Here is a 22,999-nt window from a genome sequence, read left to right on the forward strand (position 1 = left end):
GCCAGCAATGGCTACATCCATGAGCGAATTTAAAAAAAAGGTATAGAAAAGAATGGTCCATTGGGCAGCGATAGTATAGATTTGGGAAAGGGAAATCATATATGATAAACTTGTTTGAGTTTTGTTTGGAAGAAAAATTTGTTGCACAGACAAAGGAAAGTTAGTGCATGTGGTGCACCTGGGATTTTCAGAAGGCTTCTGATAACATCCTGTTGAATCATAGAATCACACAATACAGAAGAGGCCTTTGGCCCATCAATTCTGTACTGCTGAAAACAGGAATTTGAGCATAGGACTGGGGGATACGCTGGCAAGAAGTGAGAATTGGTTAATAGGCAGAAAGCAGAGAGTGGAAATAAATGGATCATTCCCAGGATAACAGGTTGTTACTAATGGGATACCCACAAGGGTCAGGGTTAGGTCCACAATTGACATCAATGATTTGGAAGTGGGTAATGCTGTAATATTTCTAAATTTGCTGATAATGGGTGAGAGTCTAAGATGTAAGGAAGAAGAAAGGAGTCTTCAACAGGACTTGGTCAGGCTCAGTGAGTGGGCTAGGACATGGCAGATGGAAAATAAGAGTAAATATGAAATTATTCACTTGGGTAGAAAAGTAGGAGTGTAGGGGCCTGGGGTGTCCTTGTCCATAAGTCACTAAACGTTCGTGTGCAGGCACAGCAAGTAATTAGGAAGGCAAATTGCTTATTTTTGTTCATTCTAAGGGGATTTGAGTTCAGGAGTGAAGATGCCTCATGCTGCTTCTCATGATGGTGGCTGAGAGCCTCATGCCCAGATTAAATTTGGCCTGTGATGGAAATAATTGGAATTTGAAACAGGTGAGCAAAAACAGCCACTGGTCTGCTAATTCACACTCCTTGTTCATTTCAAACTAAACACTTGCAAAAAATGTTAAATGTTTATTTTCAACTTTCGTCTTGTAACTTTAGTGTGAATACTTCAATTCTACTCCTTATGGTTGTCAGTGACATTTCTTACCTTTTTTGGTTTTGATTTTATTTTCTATGTTTCATTTTTCAGCTCTTTTTTTCATTTTTTTCAGTGGTCTTCCCTCTCTCCAGTCACTGTGTTCAGCTGCATATTTATAGATCCTTAACGAGGAATTAGCGAAAACTGAGTCAAAATCTGCTGCAAATCTGGTTCCAGCTTTCCTGGTGTTGACTGACATATAAATCCAGTATTTTATGGGAGGGCTTTGTTTCTGTAATCCCAATGCTGCACAACCAAGTACAATCTTAGCTACGCGAAAGTGGGTATTGCAGATGCTGGAGATCAGAGTCTAGTTTAGAGTGGTGCTGGAAAAGCACAGCAGGTCAGGTAGCATCCGAGGAGCAGGGAAATTGACATTTTAGGCAAAAGCCCTTCATCAGGAATGAGCAAGGGCTTTTGCCCGAAACGTCGATTTTCCTGCCCCTCGAATGCTGCCTGACCTGCTGTGCTTTTCCAGCACCACTACAACCTTAGCTACGTCAGGTTTAAACAACAAAATCTAGCAACCAGGTTTCTTAAAAAACCAAACCCTTTATTATCAAAGCAAAACTTAGTGAAGGTGCAGTAATTGTTTAATATAGACAGTCAAAAACAAGTGTAAATGCTTATTCCTCTAGTCTCAAAACATAGATGTCCCGTGGCCAGGGAGTTACTCTTGAAGGCAAAGGTCAAAGAAGATAATGTTCCAGGTTTGTCCTGATGTTCATGTTACCAATTACACACATCTGTCTTTGCAGTCCGGTAGACGCAGGTTGCTCAGGGAATGCAATATTGAAATATTCTTTTTAACTACTCTTTCCAAAGAACAAGTAGGTTCATCCTTAACAGACCGTGAGGGTTTTCTTTTGAGAAAGGGGAGAGGTCAGCTGGGCAATTTGTTCTAAACAGGCCAGCTGAAGCAGATAAACCAAGTCCCTCTCCTAGCTAATCCCTGTTCAAACACTCTCAGCAGGACCGAGCAGCAAATGAACTGTAATCACCAGAATGTGATCTGTTTAAAATACATGCAGTGTCCACAATTAACTGTCAATAACAACTTCTAAATAAACCACACCAGGTATTTCCAGTAAACCTGAGGTAAATCAATTTTTTTCATAATCCTTCAAAACTTAAGTCCTCCGAGTAGTATTAAGTCTGAAGTGTCTTCATAACACCATGAAACATTTTGATTGTGAACTCTGGACCACATCCAGCTCTAGTTCCTGATCTGTTCCAGTTTGCCGTCTTTTCCTAATGTAAAACTAGAAAGTTCCAACTCAGTGATCCCTGTCAATGTTTACAGGCAGTTAAAAATCATGGGCTGCTGACATTCACACAACATTAAGTGTATTGTTCGAGATAATTGACAATTACAAGCTTGTAATTCGTAACCAGCAGTTTTTGTTTTTCTAAATCTTTTCTGCCTGAGGCTCTGATTTTAACTGGATGTAATTGATCAGGCAAACACAACACTCCGGAATCTTGCCGAAAAGTCATCTTTATACCAGTCTATCATACAGAGTGATGGCAGATTGATTGATTGTGAGCACTGAGCCTCCTTTGTCCATGTTTAACATCTACTTCAGAAATGAAGGTTGTTGTTGATTACTTTTGGAAGCAGAATTGATATTTTAGTAGTAACCTTCCTGACCCCCCAATGTGTAGCTTATAATGTCCCCAGTGATCACAAAAGTTAACATGGGATTGGTGCTCGGCCTGTCATTTATATCAATAATTTGGATGAGAATCTGGGAGGCATGGTTAGTAAGCTTGTGAATGACACCAAAATTGGTGAAATAGTCAATAGTGAAAAAGGTTATCTAAGGTTAGAAAGAGATCTTGATCAGATGGGTTAAAAGGCTGACGAGTGGCAGATGGAAAAACCAAAAATAAAACTGCATATATTGCAAACAAAAACAGAAATTACTGGAAAAGCTCAGTAGATCTGGCAGCATCTGTGGAAAGAAATCAGAGTTAATGTTTCCTCAGAACAGGTCACTCAACCTGAAACATTAATTCTGATTTCTCTCCACAGCTGCTGCCAGACCTGTAAGATTTTTCAGCAAATTCTGTTTTTGTTTGTGAGTGGCAAATGGAGTTCAGTTTGGATAAGTGTGAGATATTACATTTTGGTTAAAAAAATAAAGGCAGGAGTTATCCAGTTATTGGGAGGGCCCTGGGTTGTGTTGTAGAACAGAGAAACCTAGGGGTTCAAGTACCTGGTTCTTTGAAAGTTGCACCACAGGTAGATAGGGTGGTTAAGAATTGTTTAGTGTGCTTGGCTTCATTGCTAAGACCTTTGAGCATAGGAGTTTGGACATCATGTTGAGGTTGTACAAGACGTTGGAGAGGCCTCTTTTGGACTACTGTGTGCACTTCTGGTCACCCTGCCAGAGATATTATTAAATTGGACAGAGTTCAGAAAAGATACCAAAATGTTGCAAGGAATGGAGGGTTTGAGTTATAAGGAGAGGCTGGAAAGGTTGGGACTTTTTTCGCTGAAGTGTAGGAGGTTAAGGGCTGATCTTAGAGGGGTTTATAAAATCATGAGGGACATAGATAGGGTGAATAACAAAGGTCCTTTTTCTAGGGAGGGGGATTTTAAAATTAGGGGTGAGAGGAGAAAGATTTAAAAGGGACCTGAGGGTCAATATTTTCACACAGAAGGTGTTTTGCATCTGCAATGAACTGACAGAAGAAGTAGTGGATGCAAGTACAGTTACAATATTTAACAGACATTTAGATAAGTACGTGAATAAGAAAGGTTTAGAGGGATATGGGCCAAATGCAGGCAAGTAGGACAAGTTTAGTTTGGGAAACTTAGTTGTCATGGACGAGTTGGACCAAAGGATCTGTTTCTGTGCTGTATCACTCTTTGCCAGAGGGAACTCTGAACATTGATCCTGAGACAGTCTTAATGGAGTGATTTAATAATTATCTAATTCACAGTGCAAAGGTCTTTATTTGTGGATCAAAGAGTGATATTTTGTATAAACATCAGGAAGAATACAAGCTATTGTGGATTTATTAGATATGGTGTTGTTGGAGGACTGTGGAGTTGTCAATATCAAGTCTGTCCTCAGAAAGAGAGACTAAATTAATGAGGAATTTGTCTGCAGTGGGGCATTGCTGGCTGGGCCAACATTTATGACCTGTTCCAGCTGGTGCAGGAAGAGCGTTGTTGGCAGATATATGGAAATGCTTATGGATGTGGTGCCAATCAAACGGCTGCTTTGTCCTGAATGGTGTCAAGATTCTTGAGTGTTGTTGGTACGGCAATCATTCAGGCAAACGGCGAGTATTCCATCACACTCCTGGCTTGTGCCTTTTAGACGATGGACAGGCTTTGGGGAGTCAGGAAGTGAGTTACTTGTTGCAGTATTCCTAGCCTCTGAAGTGCTCCTGTAGCCACTGTGGTTATGTGGTAAGTACAGTTGCCTTTCTAATCAGTGATGACCCCCAGGATAGTGGCAGATTCAGTGATGATAACATTATTAAATGTCATGGGGCGAAAGCTTAATTCTCACAATTTGAAAATGGGTAGTGCCTGGCATTTGTGGGGCATGAATATTATTTTCCACTTATTCGTCCAAGCCTGGAGTTGTGAGTGGTGCTGAACATTGCGCAATGGTAGGCAAACATCCCCATCTCTGACCTTATGATGGAGGGAAGGTAATTGATGAAGCAGGGTCTAGATTAGAGTGGTGCTGGAAAAGAACAGCAGCTCAGGTAGCATCCGAGAAGCAGCAAAATCGATGTTTTGGGAAACAGCTGAAGATGGTTGGGCCTAGGACACTACCCTGAGGAACTCCTGTAGATTTGTCCTGGAGCTGAGATGACTAACCTCCAACAACCATAACCTTTTCCTATGTGCCAGGTATGACTCGAACCAGAGAAGACAGCATCCCTGATTATTATAAATTCCAGGGCTAGGGCTCCTTGAAGTCTCACTCAATCTAATATTGTTCTGATGTCAGGGCTGTCCCTCCCCCCTCCCCTCTGCAATTCAGCTCTTTTGTCCATGTTTGACCCAAGGCTGTAATGAGGTCAGGAGCTGAGTGGCGCTGGGGGAGCCCCAACTGTGCGTCACTGAGCAGGTTATTGCTGAGCAGGTGCTGCTTGATAGCTCTGTTGATGACACCTTCCATCACTTTCCTGATGTTCAAGAGCAGATTGATGGGATGGTAGTTAGCCAGGTTGGATCTGTCCTGCTTTTTTGTGCATGTGATACACCTGGACAATATTCCCCATTGACAGGTAAATGTCAGTGTTGTAACAAGAAAATTGAAGGCTGAAACTGTTAAATATCCAGGATCTTTTAAAAGATGATGGCATTCTTCAGAAGATGACTTGAATGATGATTGGGGAAATATTGATGGACCAGCAGGAGGCTGGAAGAACACAGCAAGTCAGGCAGCATCAGGAGCTGGAGAAGTCGACATTTCATGTGTAACCCTTCAGTCCTGAAGAAGGGTTACACCCAAAGTGTTTACTTTTCCACTTCCTAATGCTGCCTGGCTTGCTGTGTTCTTCCAGCTTCCTGCTAGTCTCCCTTAGATTCCAGCCTCCACAGCAGTTATTTTGGCTATAATTGGGGAAATATTGCTAATAATTGCTGGGACTGTAGGAGCAACATTTAGTTGTTTGGCCTTTAGTTTCTGCTCAGTGAGATCATGCAATCTGTGACCTAACTCCATTTTAGCCTTATTACCTTTGGATAACATTATCTGAAAATGTAGAAAATAAGAGCAGGAGTAGGCCACTCAACCCTTCAAGGAGAAAGTGAGGACTACAGATGCTGCAGATTAGAGTCGAAAGTGCTGTGCTGGAAAAGGTCAGGCAGCATCTGACGAGCAGGAGAATTGATGTTTCAGACAAAAGCCCTTGATCAGGAATGAGATTCCTTCAAGCCTGCTCCCCCATTCAGTATCATCATAGCTGTTTAATCAAATCAGTTTCCTGTTCCTGCTTTCTCCCCAGTCCCAACTTTTGATCCCTTTTAGCATAAGAACTATATCTAATTCCTCCTTGAAAACATTTGATGTTTTCATCTCAATTGCTTTCTGAACCAGGGTATTTCACTGGGTGGAGAAATTTCTCCTCATCTTCATCTTACTCGATTTCCTTAGACAGTGACCCCTGGTTCTGGATGCCCCAGTCATCAAGAACATCCTGTTTGTCCTATACAATGTTTCTTACTGAACATGCTGGGTACCTTGTGGATTACATTTGACCTGTTGGATGTGGGTGTTGGTCTTTGATTTTTTTGACGAAACGTCTGCAGAAAAACACATCAACTCGGTGAACGAACCTATGACCTCAATGTGTTTGATGCCAAGGAAGTGAGTGAATGGGAGCAGTTGTTGCAGGAGGAGAGTGAGGACACTAGGGAGGAAGAAGCTGTCTTTGTCCATGACAGGGCCCCGCTGCATTTGGTGCGACACACCAGATGTGACCTGGTTCCAGTGCCTGAAAGCTGTGAGCAGTAACCATCATGGAATGGGGAATAGTTGCTGATCAGGGTGCTAGCATTTGATTGCATTGTGGGATTGACCTGCATCCTCTGTCAGTTTTGTGTGTAAATAAAAGTTTGTGTTTGACACTGTCAGCTTACTTGCCTGAAGGTGCTATTCCCTGACTGGGCAATGACAGGATTTGGGCCTCCAGTGGACACTGGGACAGAATAATGGTGACTAAGAGAGGATGTTCAGACTGGCTGTAGTTAAGGACAGGTAAACTGAGGGGCCTGGTGGATGAACAGTGACCAGGGTGAGAAGATGGGGTTGTATCTATGAGGGAGTGTCTGCATGCCAGCTTTGTGCTATTAGCAGTGGGCAGTATGGCTGCTGTCCCATGATGTTGGTGAGGGGCAATGCTGGATTCCTAACACTGATTGCCAGTGCTCATCCAGGGGCACAGCCAACATTTACAGATGGTGCAGGATGCTGGTCTTTCAGCAAGTAATCACTGAATGGTCAGTGATTCTGGGATGGAGCCAGAATTGGACATTACTGACTCCATGGGGAGGTGAGCAGTTGGTGGTTAATGAAGTGAGTTTGGTAACATGTCGTGAGGCAAATTTTCCAGGCCTAGTGGTGGAAATCCTTCCACAAAACCTGACACATATAACCAAAACTGTAAGATTGAGCCCAACCTGCTGGTTCATGATAAACAGTATGACTGAAGCACACAAATGTTCTTATGTTCTGTACTCCCAGTAATATGAGTAATTGTAACCTGTAAATGGCTTGTAATTCATAACTGTTGTCTGTTGTCTCTCTACAGATGGGAGTTGCACTGGGATTTCTTATTCCCCCCATTATTGTACCAAATGTGGATGACTTGGATCAATTGACTTACCACATCAACATCATGTTTTATGGCACTGCTGCAGTAGCAACTCTGTTGTTTATCCTTGTTATCCTCGGTAAGGAGACTACTAAATGAGCTAAGGATATACTATCTTAGAAAAACAGAATGTTCCATCATCAGAAAATGTTATTGCTAAATTGGTAATCCAGAAACCTTGTCTAATATTCTGGGGACATGAGTTTGAATCCTACCAAGGCAGAAAGTCAGTAAAAATCTGGGATAAAAACCTATTAGCTAGACCATGAAACTATTGTTGATTGTTGTAAAACCCCACCTGGCTCACTGATGTCCTTTAGGGAAGGAAGCTGCCATCCGTTCCCGGCCCGGCCTACACGTGACTGCAGGCCCACAGCAATGGGGTTGACTCTCGACTGTCCTCTGGGCAATTACAGATGGGCAATAAATGCCTGGCCTGAGGTGCCCTCAACCCTCATACAAATGTTTAATAGTGTGTTATAACTGAAGGTGGTAACTGATGATGTCAGTTGCTGTTTGCTTGTTGCAGGTAATTCCCTTTTGCAACCAATATTTACGTTGCATGGTTTCTGAATATGCTGAACATAAACAGGTTTAACTAATAGAAGGTTATTATATTTGTCCAGAGTACACAAAAGGGAATGTAAATTAAGCAGAGTCAGTTATTGTTAAACAGTGAATCATAAATTCACTCATCCTTAACGCCAAACATATTGTATCCAACACTACTTGTTAAAGACTTGTTTTTATGTGTTTAATATGTAAAAATATGAAACAGGAACAGAAGTCTGTCACCAGGTCTCCCAAGCTTCCTCTGTCAGTTAATAAGACCCTCATAGCTGAACTGTTTTTGACGTCTCTTTCCCTTGATCTACCTCTGCCTTAAAAATATCCAATCACCCACTTCCACTGCTTTTTCAGACAGCGTTCCAAAGTCTCACATTCCCACAAGTGAAAAATTTCACTGAATCTTTGTTTATCTGTTTCACTTAATCACTGTCAATAAGATCATCTCTGATTTTTAAAGAGTAACTCCCTTAGTTCCAGATTCTTCCAAAAAAAATCTTCTCCATTTCTACCTTGTGAAGCTCCCTCAGGATCTTATCCATAAGAACATAGACAATAGGGTATAGGAACAGAATTAGGCCAGTCAGCCCATCGAGTCTGCTCCCCCAGTCAGTCACAGCTGATATGTTTCTTAACCCTGTTCTCCTGTCTCTCCCCATAACCTTTGATTCCATTACTAAACAAGAACCTATCTCTCTCTCTCAATACACTCAATCACTTGACCTCCACAGCCTTTTGTGGCAATGAGTTCCACAGATTCACCACCCTCTGGCTGAAGAAATTCCTCCTCACCTCAGTTCTAAATGCTCACCCCTTCACTCTGCTGAAGTGCCCTCAGGTCCTAGCCTCTCCCACTAGTGTGAACATCATCTCAACATCCATTCTGTCCAAGTCTATCAGTATTCTGTAAGTTTCAATCAGTTTCTTCCCCCCACCCCCCACAACCATCCTTCTAAACTCCATCTGGTACAGACCTAGAATCCTGTACTGTCCCTCATGGGACAAGCCCTTCATCACCAGGATCATTCTTGTAAAACCCCTCTGGAACCGCGCCCCCCTGCCTTCCCCCCCCCCCCCCCCCCCGCCTTCCCCCAATGCCAGCACATCCTTCCTTAGATGCAGTGCCCGAAACTGCTTTCAGTATTCCAAATGAAGTCCGACCACAGCCTTAACAGCCTCAGCAGGACATCTCTGCTCTGTTTTCTAGCCCTAATGAAATGAATGTTAACACTGCATTTACCTTTCTAACTGCTAAATGAACTTGTATATTAACCCTAAGAGAGTCCTGAACGAGGACTCTCAAATCACTTTCTGATTCAGATTTCTGAAGCCTTCCCCATTTAGAAAATAGTTTGCTCTTCTATTCATCTGATCAAGGTGCATAACCTCACACTTTCCCACATTGTATTCCATCTCTGCTACTTTGCCCACTCTCTTCACGTGTCCAAGTCTTTCTGCAGCCTCCCCCACTTCCTGAACACTACCTGTCCCTCCACCTCTCTTTGTGCCATCTGCAAACTTAGCAACAATGCCCTCAGTTCCTTCAGCCACATCATTAATGTATAACATGAGTAGTAGAGGTTCCAACACTGACCTCTGCAGAACTCCACTAATTGCTGGCTGCCATCCTGAAAAAGACCCCTTTATCCCTACTCTCTGCCCCCTCCCAGTCAACCAATCCTCTATCCATGCCAGTATCTTGCCCCAATACCACAGGCTCTTATCTTATTTGGCAGCTTCCTATGTTGCACCTTGTCAAAGGTCTTCTGGAAATCCAAATAGATCACAGCCACTGGCTCTCCTTTGACTAACTTGCTTGTTATCTCCTCAAACAATTCTACAGACTTGTCAGGCATGACCTCCCCTTGATGAAGCTGTGCTGACTCAGCCCTATTTTATCATGCACATCAAGTACTGCACAATCTTAGCCTTAATGGCTTAGCAATGATCGAGGTCAGGCTAACTGACCTATAGCTTCCTGTCTTCTGCTTCCCACGCTTCTTAAACAGCGATGTTACTTTAGTCATTTCCCAGTGCTCTGGGACCCTGCCAGACTCTAGTAATTCCCTAAAAATCACCACCAGTACCTCTTCAATCTCTTCAGCCACTTCCTTCAGCATTCTGGGGTGTAGTGCATCTGGTTCTGGTGATTTAATCCACCGTCAGACCTTTCAGCTTCCCCAACACCTGTTCTTGAATAATGGCCACTGCAATCACCTTTGCTGCCTGACTCTCTTGAAGTTCTAGTTTGCTGCTGGCGATTTTAGGTCATAGTCTGGTCAACCTACTCTGAACTGCACTGGTCTTCAGGAGTTAACTTATGACGAGAGATTGCACAAACTAAGCCTGTTTTCTCTAGGATTTAGAAGGTTCAGGGGTGAAGTGATCAAAGTCTTCAAGATATTAACAAGAAAAAAACTGTAATGATAAACTATTTTCAATGGTTGGAGATTCTGGAACTAGGAGCACAGTCTGAAAATTAAGGCCACACCATTTAGGAGGGATGTTATAGGCACAAAGGGTGGTAGATGTTTGGAACACTCTTCCACAAGTGGCATTGGATGCTAGATCGTTGTTAATTTTAAATCTGAGTTAGTTATATTTTTGTTGAGTAAAGGCAGGACAATGGAGTTAGGCCACAGATTAGCTGTGATGTCATTAAATGATGGAACAGGCTTGAGGGGCTGAATGGCCTACTGCTGTTCCTAAATTTGACATCCCTGTTTGAATAGGGAGATTTTACAATAGTGCCTCCTAATTCTGGATTCCCACCAAATGAAACATCTTGACCACCTTATCAGGATTTTATACACTTCATTAAAGTCATTACTTATTCTGGATCCTCTAGACATATCAAAATTCTGTAAAAACCAGATGATTGTAGCTTTTAATTTATATGGGAGTGTAGAAAGCATGTAGTGGGCAACTTTAATGGAAAGGAAAATGAGGCTGGATGTCTGTCTGAGAACTAACACAATTATCCCCTGATATTGAGTCAGATAGCAGTAATAAGTGTGAAACACACAAAACAGAAATTACTGGAGAAGCTCAGCAGATCTGCCAGCACCTATGGAGAGAGAAACAGAATTAACATTTTGAGTCCAGTGATGACCTTCTGAAGCGAACTTGAAACGTTAACTCTGTTTTCTCTCATCACAAATTTGTCCAACAATTCCTGTTTATGTTTGTTTCAGATTTTCAGTTCTTTATTTTATTTCAGTAATGATTGTGACCCTAGCTGTGTATTCTCAGATCTAATAAGAGCTTGTGCTACATATTAGTATACAGGTCTTACAGAATATATTTGGGGTCTGTTGGCTGAATGGCTGGTATGTTATGTAGGATGATACCAACAATGAGTTCTAGATTAGATTACTTACAGTGTGGAAACAGGCCCTTCGGCCCAACAAGTCCACACCGACCCACCGAAGCGCAACCCACCACTACATTTACCCCTTACTTAACACTACGGACAATTTAGCATAGCCAATTCACCTGACCTGCACATCTTTGGACTATGGGAGGAAACTGGAGCACCCGGAGGAAACCCACGCAGACACGGGGAGAACGTGCAAACTCCACACAGTCGGTCGCCTGAGGCGGGAATTGAACCCGGGTCTCAGGCGCTGTGAGGCAGCAGTGCTAACCACTGTGCCACCGTGCCACCCACAAATCCTGCGCTGGCTGAGGTTGCTATGAAGGACTCTACTTCTCAACCTCTCCCCTCACCTGAGGCATGGTGACCTTCAGGTTAAACAATGACCAGTCATCTCTCTTGAATGAGTAAGCAGCCCCATGGTCCTCTGGGACCATGGTAACTTGAACTATCTTTGATATACTGACCAAATTCATTGTAATCGGCTGCTGTAAATATTACTTTCTATTGGAATTCCAGTTTTTCTGCTTTCACTGATCAAAGCCGGAATTTAGAAAAGGTTGTACTAATAATGCATTAAAAGACAATGGACATTGCATTAGACAAAAGGGGGGAATTAAAGACTCAGAAATGCCTTACTTGAAACTGCATTGTAATTGTGCTCTTTTCTATCAGTTTTTCAGGAGAAGCCAGATATTCCACCAAGCCAAGCACAGGCAGCTATCCTTGCCAAACCTATGCTGGATTATTCCTACGTCCAGTCAATACTGCAATTGATTAAAAATATGCCATTTTTCCTACTTGTTGTTACCTATGGTAAGCTTTCATTCTATTCCAATACAAAAGTGAAATATTCCAAATGAAGGAATACATGGCTATGGCCAAATACTGGAAAATGGGATTAGAATAGCTGGCACAAACACGATGGGTCGAACGGCCTTATACTGTGCTGTAGAGTGTCTATGAATATAGCAACACATGTAACATTCGGGTAATACAATTGCCAACCAATGTCCATCTCCACCAAAAAAGAATCTAATCTTATAGCTCCCAAGCATATAGTGGCATTACCATCACTGAATTTCCACAATATTAATGTTCTGGTGTTACCAAAACAGATGTAGGCCTAATGTTGCTAGAACAGTATTCCAGAACCTTCGGTGAATAGCAATACATACCAATGACAAGATGCTGTCTAGAAATTCAACAAAGCTCCTCAGGCAGCACAAGGGCAGCAGATACATGGGAACACCAGCCCCTCCGAGCCACTCACCATCCTGACTTGGAAATACATCGCTGTTCCTTCACTGTCACGGGGTCAGAATCCTGGAATTCCCTCCCTAAGGGCATTGTAGGTCAACCCACAGCACATGGGACTGCAGGCAACTCACCCCCATCTTCTCAAGGGGAAACTAGGGACAGGCAATAAATGCTGATCCATATTCCACAAATCTATATTTTTTAAAAGTGGTCTAGCATACCACTCAGTGTGTTAAACCACTACACAAAATAAGTATTGGGGGGTGAATTGAATTGAATTGAATTGAATGATTTAATGACTTATTATCACATTTATTTTAGAGAAAACAATGAAAAGTATGAAGTGTTGCCACACTCTGGCACCATTTTGATGTGCCTGCATTACAAGTTGCTATAGCAATTAAAGAAGATCAGTCACCACCACCTTCTCAAGGTCATTTCAGACTATGCAACAAATACTGATATTGATCAAGACATATCCCAAATGCAAATAAATGCTCATTACTAAGTCAAAAGGACAATTCTGTTCTCCTATTCACTTCTCAGATTGAAACAGCCAAGTATTAATTATTCACTTAAAGCAAACATGGATCTTGCTGTTATCTAGACAATTAACCTTGGTACTTATTTTAGAATCGTTGGGTTCTGGGACTCCATTCCTTTTGTGTTGGATGTGCACGATCACCTTTCTCCACTCCATGAACTTCTGCTGTTGCCAAGTTCACAGCTTCCACTCTGATTGAACTGTATCTCATCTCTGTTCCTGAACATTATCTGTCCTATTCTTGTTCTAACCCAAAATCCATCTTGCCTTATTTCACAGATGCGTACAGCATAGAAACAGGCCCTTCGGCCCACCATGTCTATGTCAACCAGAAACACCAAACTACACTAACCCTTCTTCCCTGCACTTGGTCCATAGCCTATTGTGCCTGGCATTTTAAGTGCTCATCCAGATGTTTCTTAAATGTTGAAACAGTACGTGTCTCTCCCACCCTGTCAGGCAGCACTTTCCATATTTCTACTAACGTCTGGTTGAAAATGTTTTTCTCATATCTCCTCAAACCACTCATCTTAAACTGTTCTCAGGCACATCTGCCATGAGGAAGAGATTCTCATGATCTGCCCTGTCTGTGCCCCTCATAATTTTGTATCCCTCAATCAAGTCCCCTTCTGCCTCCTCTGCTCCAGGGAAAACAACCCAGCCCATCTAGTCACTCCTCATAATTGAGTCTTTTCATCCCAAACAATATCTTGATGGATCTCCTGTGCATCCTGTCAAATACAATCATGTCCTTCTGATAGTATGAAGACCAAAACTGCACACTGTACTCTGTGGCCTGACTAATGTTTATAAAGTTGTAACAAGACTTCCTACTCTTCTATGCCCTGGCTAAAACAGGCAAGCATCCTGTCTCCCTGTGCTGGTACTTACCACTCATTGTGTATATCCTTCCCTTATCAGACCTCCCAAACTGCATCACCTCACACTTATTGGGATTAAATTCCATCTGTGATTACTCTGCCCAGTTTACCAGCTGCTCAATATCAGACTGCAGCCTGAGACCATCCTTCTCATTAACAACCACATCACCGATTTTCTGTCTCATCTGCAAGCTTACTAATTATACCTCGACATTCACATCCAAATCCTGAATGTACGTAACAAACAGTAAGGGTCTCAGCACCCATCTCTGTGGTGCACCGCTGGTCACAGGCTTCCAGTTACAAAAACAACCCTCCACCATCACCCTTTGCCTCCTGTTTGGAAGCCAGTTTTGGATCCAGTCTTAGATCCCATGGGATCCTACCTTTTGGACCAGTGTTCCATGTGGGACCTTGTCAAAGGCCTTACTGAATTCCATGTAAACCATAGGAGTTGCACTATTCCCATCTATATCATCATCTTTTCAACGTAATGAGGGTTTCTGTCACTCCCTCCCTGAGGCAGTGAGTTCCAGATTCCCATCGCCTTCTAGGTAAAAAGGTTTTTCCTTGCATCCCCTCTAAACCTTTGGTCCCCTACCTTAAATCTATGGCCCCAGGTCATTGATTCCTCTATCAAGGGAAAACGTTTCTTCCTGTCTACTGTATAGCCCCTTTTAATTTTATACATCTCAGACATCTCCCCTCTCAATCTCCTCTGCCCTGAGGAAAACCACCCCAGTCTGTCCAATCTCTCTGCATCGCTGAAACCCTTCAGCTTAGGCAACATCCTGAAAAATCTCTGCTTCCTTCTCCAGTGCAATCACATCCTTCCTATAAGGTCAATTCCAGAATTGCACCCAATACTGTAACTGTGGCCTAACCTTTTATATAGTTTCAGCATAACCTCCCTGCTTTTAAACTCTATGCCTCGACTAATAAATATCTCCTTAACTCCTGTATCCCCTAGTCCTGCTGCCTTAAGGGGCTGGTGTACATGCACATTCAAGGATCTATGTACATGGAGACCGAGACCTCTCTGCTTATTTACACTACCAAACATCTTAGCATTAAATCAGTATCTGTATTCCTGTTACTCCTAAAGTGAATCACCTCACACATTTCAGCATTAAACTCCATTTCCACCTATCAGCACAGCTCTGCAGCTTATCTATGTCCCTCTGTAACCTATAACATCCTTCAGCACTGTCCACAACTCTAGTGTCATCTGTAAATTCACTAACCTATCCCTCTGTGCCCTCATCCAGGTCATTTATAAAAACGACAAACAACAGTGGACCCAAAACAGATCCTTGTGGTACACCAGTAGTAACTGAACTCCAGGATGAATATTTCCCATCAACCACTACCTTCTGTATTCTTTCTGAATCCAAACTGCTAAATCACCCTCAATCCCATGCATCTGTATTTTCTGCAATAGCCTATCGAGGGGAACCTTATCAAACCCCTTACTGAAATCCATATACACCACATCAACCACTTTATCTACATCAACCTTTTTGGTCACCATCTCAAAGAACTCAATAAGGCTCATGAGGCACGATTGACCCTTTATGAAACTGTGTTGACTTTCCCTCATCAACTTATTCATCTCCAGATGATTGTAAATCCTATCTCTTATAATTCTTTCCAACACTTTACCCACAACTGAAGTAAGGTTCACAGGTTTATAATTTCCAGGGTTGTCTGTACTTCCCTTTTTGAACAAGGGAGCAACATTTGCTATCCTCCGGTCTTCTGGTACTATTTCTGTAGATAATAACAACATGAAGATCAAAGCTATGGGGCAGCACAGTGGCACAGTGGTTAGCACTGCTGCCTCACAGCGCCAGAGACCTGGGTTCAATTCCCACCTTGGGCAACTGTCTGTGTGGAGTTTGCATATTCTCCCCGTGTCTGCGTGGGTTTCCTCCCACAGTCCAAAAGCTGTGCAGGTTAGCTGAATTGGCCATGCTAAATTGCCCATAGTGTTAGGTGAAGGGGTAATTATAGGGGAACGAGTCTGGGTGGGTTGCTCTTTGGAGGGTCGGTGTGGACTCGTTGGGCTGAAGGGCCTGTTTCCACACTGTAAGTAATCTAAGCTGAAAATGTGTTGCTGAAAAAGCGCAGCAGGTCAGACAGCATCCAGGGAACAGGAGATTCAACGTTTCGGGCATAAGCCCTGATTCCTGAAGAAGGGCTTATGCCCGAAACGTCGAATCTCCTGTTCCCTGGATGCTGCCTGACCTGCTGCGCTTTTTCAGCAACACATTTTCAACTCTGATCTCCAGCATCTGCAGACCTTACTTTCTCTGTAAGTAATCTAATAAAGCCATACTCCCTGTCTTCCCAGAGAATCCTAAGGTAAATCCATTCCACCCTGGGGTCTTACCTATTTTTAAAGAAATATATTCAGAGAAGTCTACAGCACAGGAAAAAAGGTCCTTCAGCCCATCATGTCCACACCAGTTAAAAACACCTACCAACCTATTGTAATCTCACTTTCCAGCACTTGGCCTATAATCTTGTACATCTTGGCATGTCTATTGCAGATTTCCCACAACTGAATCATAAAGTCTGCGTGATTGGCATCACATCTTCAAGTATTCATTATTTCAACTGGAACTGGAACAGCAGTTCAGTTTCACATACAATATTTGTCAAACCAAATTCTGTATCATTGGCAGATATGGAAATTTTACTTGCTATTTCTGAGTTATTTATATATGGGGTAAAAATACAATGACATGAGCACTTACACTTTGATGAACACAACCTCAAGAATACAACGGGATTTTGGTCAGATGGGCCATTGGGCTGAGGAGTAGCAGATGGAGTTTAATTTTAATAAATGTGAAGTGCTGAATTTTGGATAGTCAATTCAGGGCAGGACTTGTATACTTAATGGTAAGGTTCTGGGGAGTTTTGGTGAACAAAGCGACCTTGGAGTGCAAGGTCATAGCTCTTTGAACATAGAGTCGCAGGCAGATAGGATAATGAAGAAGGTGTTTAACATGCTTCCCTTTATTGATCAGAGCATTGAGTATAGGAGTTTGGAGGTCATGTTGTGGCTGTACAGGACTTTGGTTAGGCCATTTTTGGAATATTGTGTGCAATTCTGATCACCTTCCTATAGGAAGGCTGTTGTGAAAGTTGAAAGGGTTCAGAAAAGATCTCATTCCTGAAGAAGGGCTTATGCCCGAAACGTCAAATCTCCTGCTCCTTGGATGCTGCCTGACCTGCTGCGCTTTTCCAGCAACACATTTTCAGTTCAGAAAAGATCTACAAGGATGTTTGCCAGGGTTGGAGAAGGAACGTCTCCACCCAGAGGACTGTAAATCTATGAAATTCCCTGCCCAGTGAAGTAGTTGACGCTACTTCAGTAAACATTTTTAAAGCTAAGATAGACTTTTTTTGAACAATAAAGGATTTAAAGGATATGTTGAGAGCATGGGTAAGTGGAGCTGAATCTACAAAAAGGTCAGCCATAATCTTATTGAATGGCGGGGCAGGCTCAAAGGGCAGATGGCGTACTCCTGCTCGTAGTTCTTATGGTCTTATGAGGATTTAAGCTGTAAAGAGAGGCTGAATAGACTGGGGTTGTTTTCACTGGAGTTTTGGGGGCTGAGGGGTGACCACAGTGGTTTATAAAAGGGACATGGATAGGGTAAATAGACAAGGTCTTTTGCCTGGAGTTGAGGTGTCCAGAACTAGAAGGTATTGGTTTAGGGCCAGAGGGAAAAGATTTAAAAGGGACCTAAGACAACGTTTTCACACAGAGAGTGGTGCGTGTATGGAATGAGCTGCCAAAGGAAGTGTTGGAGACTGATACAATTACAACATTTACAAGGCATCTGGATGGGTATATGAATAGGAAGGGTTTAGAGGGAAATGGGCCAAGTGCTGGAAAATGGGACTAGATTAACTTAGGATATCTGGTCGGCATGGATGGGTTGGACCAAAGGCTCTGCTTCCATGCAGTACATCTCTGACTGCCAACTCCAAACTGAAATCTATTCTGACACAACAACCAGAGGGAGTTTGGAATTGAACTGCTTAGACCATAGGGAGCTAAGCTGTCTGTTATTTAAAGTGATATTTTAGGAAAGCTTATAGCTATTATCCCAATGGTTTTCAAGTGGGTCTACTGATTCTAATTCTATTAGTTTTAATATAGTCATGGAAAAAGATATGCCATCCATAAAAGTTAAAGTATTTAATTGGAGTAAGGCAAATTTTAATAGTATGAGTCAACAACTTTGAAACATTGATTGGAATATAATGTACAGAGGTAAATAGACATCTGACAAGTGAGGCATCTTCAGAAGTGTGATAATCAGAGTTCAGAGATAGTATGTTCTTGTTCGAGTAAAGAGTAAGGCGGGTAAGAGTACGAAACAATGGAGAATTAAAATATTGAAATTCTGTGGTTATGGACTAAGCCAGACCCCCTCCAAACATTTCAAGAAAATAGCCCGGACCCTAACTTTGCTAGTTATTTTAAGCAGGTGGAATGTGAATATTCCAGGAGGGATGCGCTGGTCAAACCACTTAGTTTTCAACAAAACAGAATTTATTTACATGATTAAAGAATGAAACACAAAGGAGCACAGAATACAGAATAACAAACTATCCAAAAACCTAACAGATTATCCCAACTTAATGATGCTGTTCCAAATATTTGCAGCAATCCCCATAAACACCTCTTGGCAAAAAAGGTAAAATTAAACACAAGGCCTTCCAGGAGAGACGTCAGAGAGAGGTAGGATCAGCCTGGACCTGCTTCTTTCCGTCCAGAAGCTTCAAACTCTGCTTGCTAAAACCAAACCAGCCCAGAGAAAAGCTGAGCTGGGAGAACTGGCCACTCCCCTTTCATTGTACAAGTGCCTTTTTTTAAAATTTGAAAGTCTTTCGCCTGAGGCAGTATCTGTTAGCTGTTGTCAAATTGGCCCGAAAACTCTTCAAACTTAGACCTTTCAGAATCACTGCTTTTACAACCACTCTGAAAACAAAGCCAAGGACAGCATAACCTTATTAAAGGAGCAGCATTGTCACACTGGTTGTGAATTTTTTTAAAAATCGTATAATTAGATATGGACAACTGGGATCAAGTTAATATCTTGAACAGTGTAAAAGCTGTATGGGTATTCTTAAGAGGGAAATCAGGAGGACAAAGAGGGGATATGAGATAGCCTTGGCAGATAAGGTTATGGATAATTCAAAGCGATTCTATAAGTACATGAAGAGCAACTAGAGAGAAAATAGGCCCCTCTTGAAGATTTATGCTGTCATCTTTGTGTTGACCCTCAGATGATGGGAGATATACTGCATGAATATTTCACATAAGTTTGTATTGTGGAGAAAGGAATGGAGACAAGAGAACTTGGGGAAATAAATATTGATGTTTTGAAAACAGTTCAAATTACAGAAGAAAATGTGCTGGAAGTCTTAGAAAACATAAAAGCGGATACAATCCGGGACCTGATCAAGTATATCCCAGGACGTTGTAGAAAGTTAGGGGAGAAAGTGCTGGGCCCCTTGCAGAAATATTTGTGTCATGTATAACCATGGGTAAGGTCAAGGAGGACTGAGGGTGGCTTATGTTGTGCCTTTATTTAAGAAAGCCTGTAAGGAGAATCCTGGGAGCTATAGACCTCTGAACCTTACATCACTAAGTTGTTGGAGGTGATTCTGAAAGGAAGGATTTAGATGCATTTAGACAGGCAAGGACTGATTATGAGTAGTCAGCATGGTTTTGTGCAAAGGGAAATTGTATCTCACAAACTTGATTGAGCTTTTTGAGGAAGTAACTAAAAGGATTGATGAAGGCAGAGCTGTAGACGTTGTTTATATGGACTTCCATAAAACCTTTGAGAAGGTTCCGCATGATAGACTAATTAGTAAAATTAGATCACATGGGATTTAGGGTGAGCTTGACAACTGGATATAAAATTGACATAACAGTAGGAGACAGGCTGTTGGTGGAGGGTTGTTTTACAGACTGGAGGCCTGAGAGCAGTAGTCTTCCACAGAGATTGGTGCTGGGTCCACTTCTGTTTGTGATTTATATAAATGATTTGAATGAAAATGTAGCAGGCATGGTTAGTAATTTTGTGGATGACTCCAACATTGATGATAAAGTGGACAGTGAAGAAGGTTATCTAAAGTTACATTGAGACCTCAATCAATTAGGTCATTCGGCTGAGGAGTGGCAGATAGAGTTTAATTTGGATAAATGTGAGGTATTGGTAAAATAAACAAAGGCAGGCCTCAATGATATGGTCCTGGGTTATGTTGTAGAGCAGAGAGACCTAAGGTAAAGAATTGTTTGAAATTTGCATCAAAGGTCAAAAGATTAAAAAGGTGTTTAGCACACTTGCCTTCATTGCTCAGACCTTGAAGTGTCGGAGTTGGAATGACATGTTGAGGTTGTGTGAGATGTTGGTGAGGACTCTTCAGAAGAATTGTGTGCAGTTCTGGTTACCCTGCTGTAGGAAAGGTACTATTAAATTGGAGAGGGTTCAGAACCGATTTACCTGGCTTTTGCTAGGAATGGAGAGTTTTAGTTATGAAGATAGGCTGAGATTTTATTTTCACTGCAGCATAGGATGTTGAGGGGTGACCTTATAGAGATTTATAAAATCATAGAGGCATTGATAAGTGAATAGCAACAGTCTTTTCCTAGGTTGGGGGAGTTTAAAATTAATGGGCATAATTTTAAGGTAGGAGGAGAAAGTTTTAAAAACAGACCTGGGGGGGACAACATTTTAGTGCAGAGTGGTTTGTGTGTGGAATGAACTGCCAGAGGAAGTGGTGGATGCAGGTATAGTTACAATACTTAAAAGACTTTTGGATAACTACATGAATAGGAAAGGTTTGGAGGGTACGGTGAAAGTGAGACTGCGGACGCTGGAGAGTCAAGAGTGTGGTGCTGGAAATTCACAGCAGGTCAGGCAGCATCCGAGGAGCAGGAAAATCGTTGTTTCGGGCAGGGGCCCTTCATCATTCCTCATTCCTCATTCCTGTTGAAGGGCTTCTGCCTGAAATGTCGATTTTCCTGCTTCTTGGATGCTGCCTGGCCTCTGTGCATTTCCAGCACCACTCTGGTCTTGGAGGGATATAGACCAGGAGCAGACAAGTGGGAATAGTTTAGTTTGGGACTGGTGTGATCTGGTTGGACCGAAAAGTCTGTTTCCATGCTGCATTCTTATGATTCTTTGACCATTACAAGATTAATCTTATGAGCCTAATATCTAGATGGCAATGGTAATTAGCTAGCTTTGAAACTCCAGCTCCCTTTTTGTGTTTCAGTAAATGTGTAGGTTAAAATTCTGATTCCTGAACTCTTTCAACTTTCTTCATAACTTAAACTTTTGAAATGCCTCATTTGACTGAATGTGGCATCAAGGGGGCCTTAGCAAAACTGGAGTCAGTGAGACTCAGCAATAAACTCTCTGCTGGTTAGAGTCATACCCTAAAACATAGGAAGATGGTTGTAGCTGTTGGAAGTCAAGTCATCTCAATTCCAGGACATCTCTGCAGGAGTTCCTCAGGGTAGTGTCCTAGGTCCAACCATCTTCAGCTACTTTATCTATGCCCTTCCCTCCATCATAAGGTCAGAAATGAGGATGTTCGCTGATGATTGCATCACAGTCAGCACCATTCATGACTCCTCAGATACTGAAGCAGTCCATGTTCAAATGCTGCAAAATTTGAACAATATCCAGGCTTGGACTGACAATTGGCAAGTAACATTCACGCCACACAAATGCCAGGCTATGCCCATCATCAATAAGAGACAATCTAACTACCGCCATCTACAAGACTAGGTCAGAGGTTCGGAATCTTGCAGCAAGTGTGTCAACACGTGATTCCCCAAAATCTGTCCATGATCTTCAAGGGCAAAATTACTGAAAGAACTGTGGCTGTTCATGATCTGCAAGGCACAGGGCAGGAGTGTGATGGAATACTCCTTGCCTGATTAATGCATCTCCAACCTTCTTGTAGCCACATACACTAATCCGGTTCATTTTCTGCTCAGTAGGAACACCCAGGATATTATTAATAGCTGATTCAGTGAAGGTAGTGCCATTGAATGTCAAACATGATGGTTAAATTCATTGCTTTCAGTTTTCCCAGAACTCCTTGATGCCACACTCAATCAAATGCAGCCTCAAAGTAGAGACCTGTCACTCCCTTTGGAATCCAGGTCTTTTGTCTATTTTTGAATCAAGGCTGTAATGAGGTCAGGACCTGAGTGGCCCTGGTGGAACCCACATTGGGCGTCACTGAGCAGGTTATTGCTGAGCAGGTACTGCTTGATAGCACTGTTGAGGACACCTTCCATCACTTTACTGATGATAGAGAGTAGACTGATGGGGCAGTAATTGGCTGGCTTGGATTTGTCCTGCCTTTTTTGTACAGGGATGTACTTGGACAGTTTTCCACATTGGGAGATGCCAATGTTGTCACTGAACTGGAACAGTTTGGCTTGGGGAGTGGAAAGATCTGGTGCACAAGTCTCCAGTACTATTGCCGGAATGTTGTCAGGGCCCATAGCCTTTGTAGTATCTAACACCTCCAATCGTTTCTTGTTATCATGTGCCAAACAACATAGACATCAAGTGATAGATGGAGCTAAGCGATCACACAACCAGTAGATCATATCTAAGCTCTGCAGTCCAGTCGTAAAAGGTGGTGAACAATTAAACAACTCACTAGAGGAGATTCCATAAATATCTCCATCCTCAATGATGGAAGAGCCCAGCACATCTGTGCAAAAGTCAAGGCTGAAGTATTTGTAGCAATCTTCAGCCATACGTGCCGAGTGGCTGATCCATCTTGGTCTCCCCCCATCGTTCTCATCATCAAAGATACCAGACTCCAGCCAATTTGATTCACTTCAGAAGGTATCAAGATGATCAGTCCCAGTTTCTTCGCTCTACTTTTATAACTGGAGTGCAGTGGTCTATTCATTTCTTTCTCTGTTTGGGAAGTGTGCTCACTGACAGTAACAGCAGCTACTGTCCATCC

The 22,999-nt window shown here is 42.3% G+C and overlaps 1 protein-coding gene across 1 annotated transcript in view; it reads left to right on the forward strand.

Moving 5' to 3' along the window:
* The window catches only part of LOC132818453 (heme transporter FLVCR2-like), a 176,910-nt gene that overhangs the window by 26,101 nt on the left and 127,810 nt on the right, over window positions 1-22,999 (forward strand). The window contains exons 2-3 of the mRNA XM_060829537.1: window positions 7,276-7,417; window positions 11,957-12,097. Coding sequence (XP_060685520.1) covers window positions 7,276-7,417; window positions 11,957-12,097 — 283 coding nt within the window. The remainder of the gene's footprint in view (window positions 1-7,275; window positions 7,418-11,956; window positions 12,098-22,999) is intronic.

This window comes from Hemiscyllium ocellatum, chromosome 8 (genome assembly GCF_020745735.1).
Source record: "Hemiscyllium ocellatum isolate sHemOce1 chromosome 8, sHemOce1.pat.X.cur, whole genome shotgun sequence".
NCBI lineage: Eukaryota > Metazoa > Chordata > Chondrichthyes > Orectolobiformes > Hemiscylliidae > Hemiscyllium > Hemiscyllium ocellatum.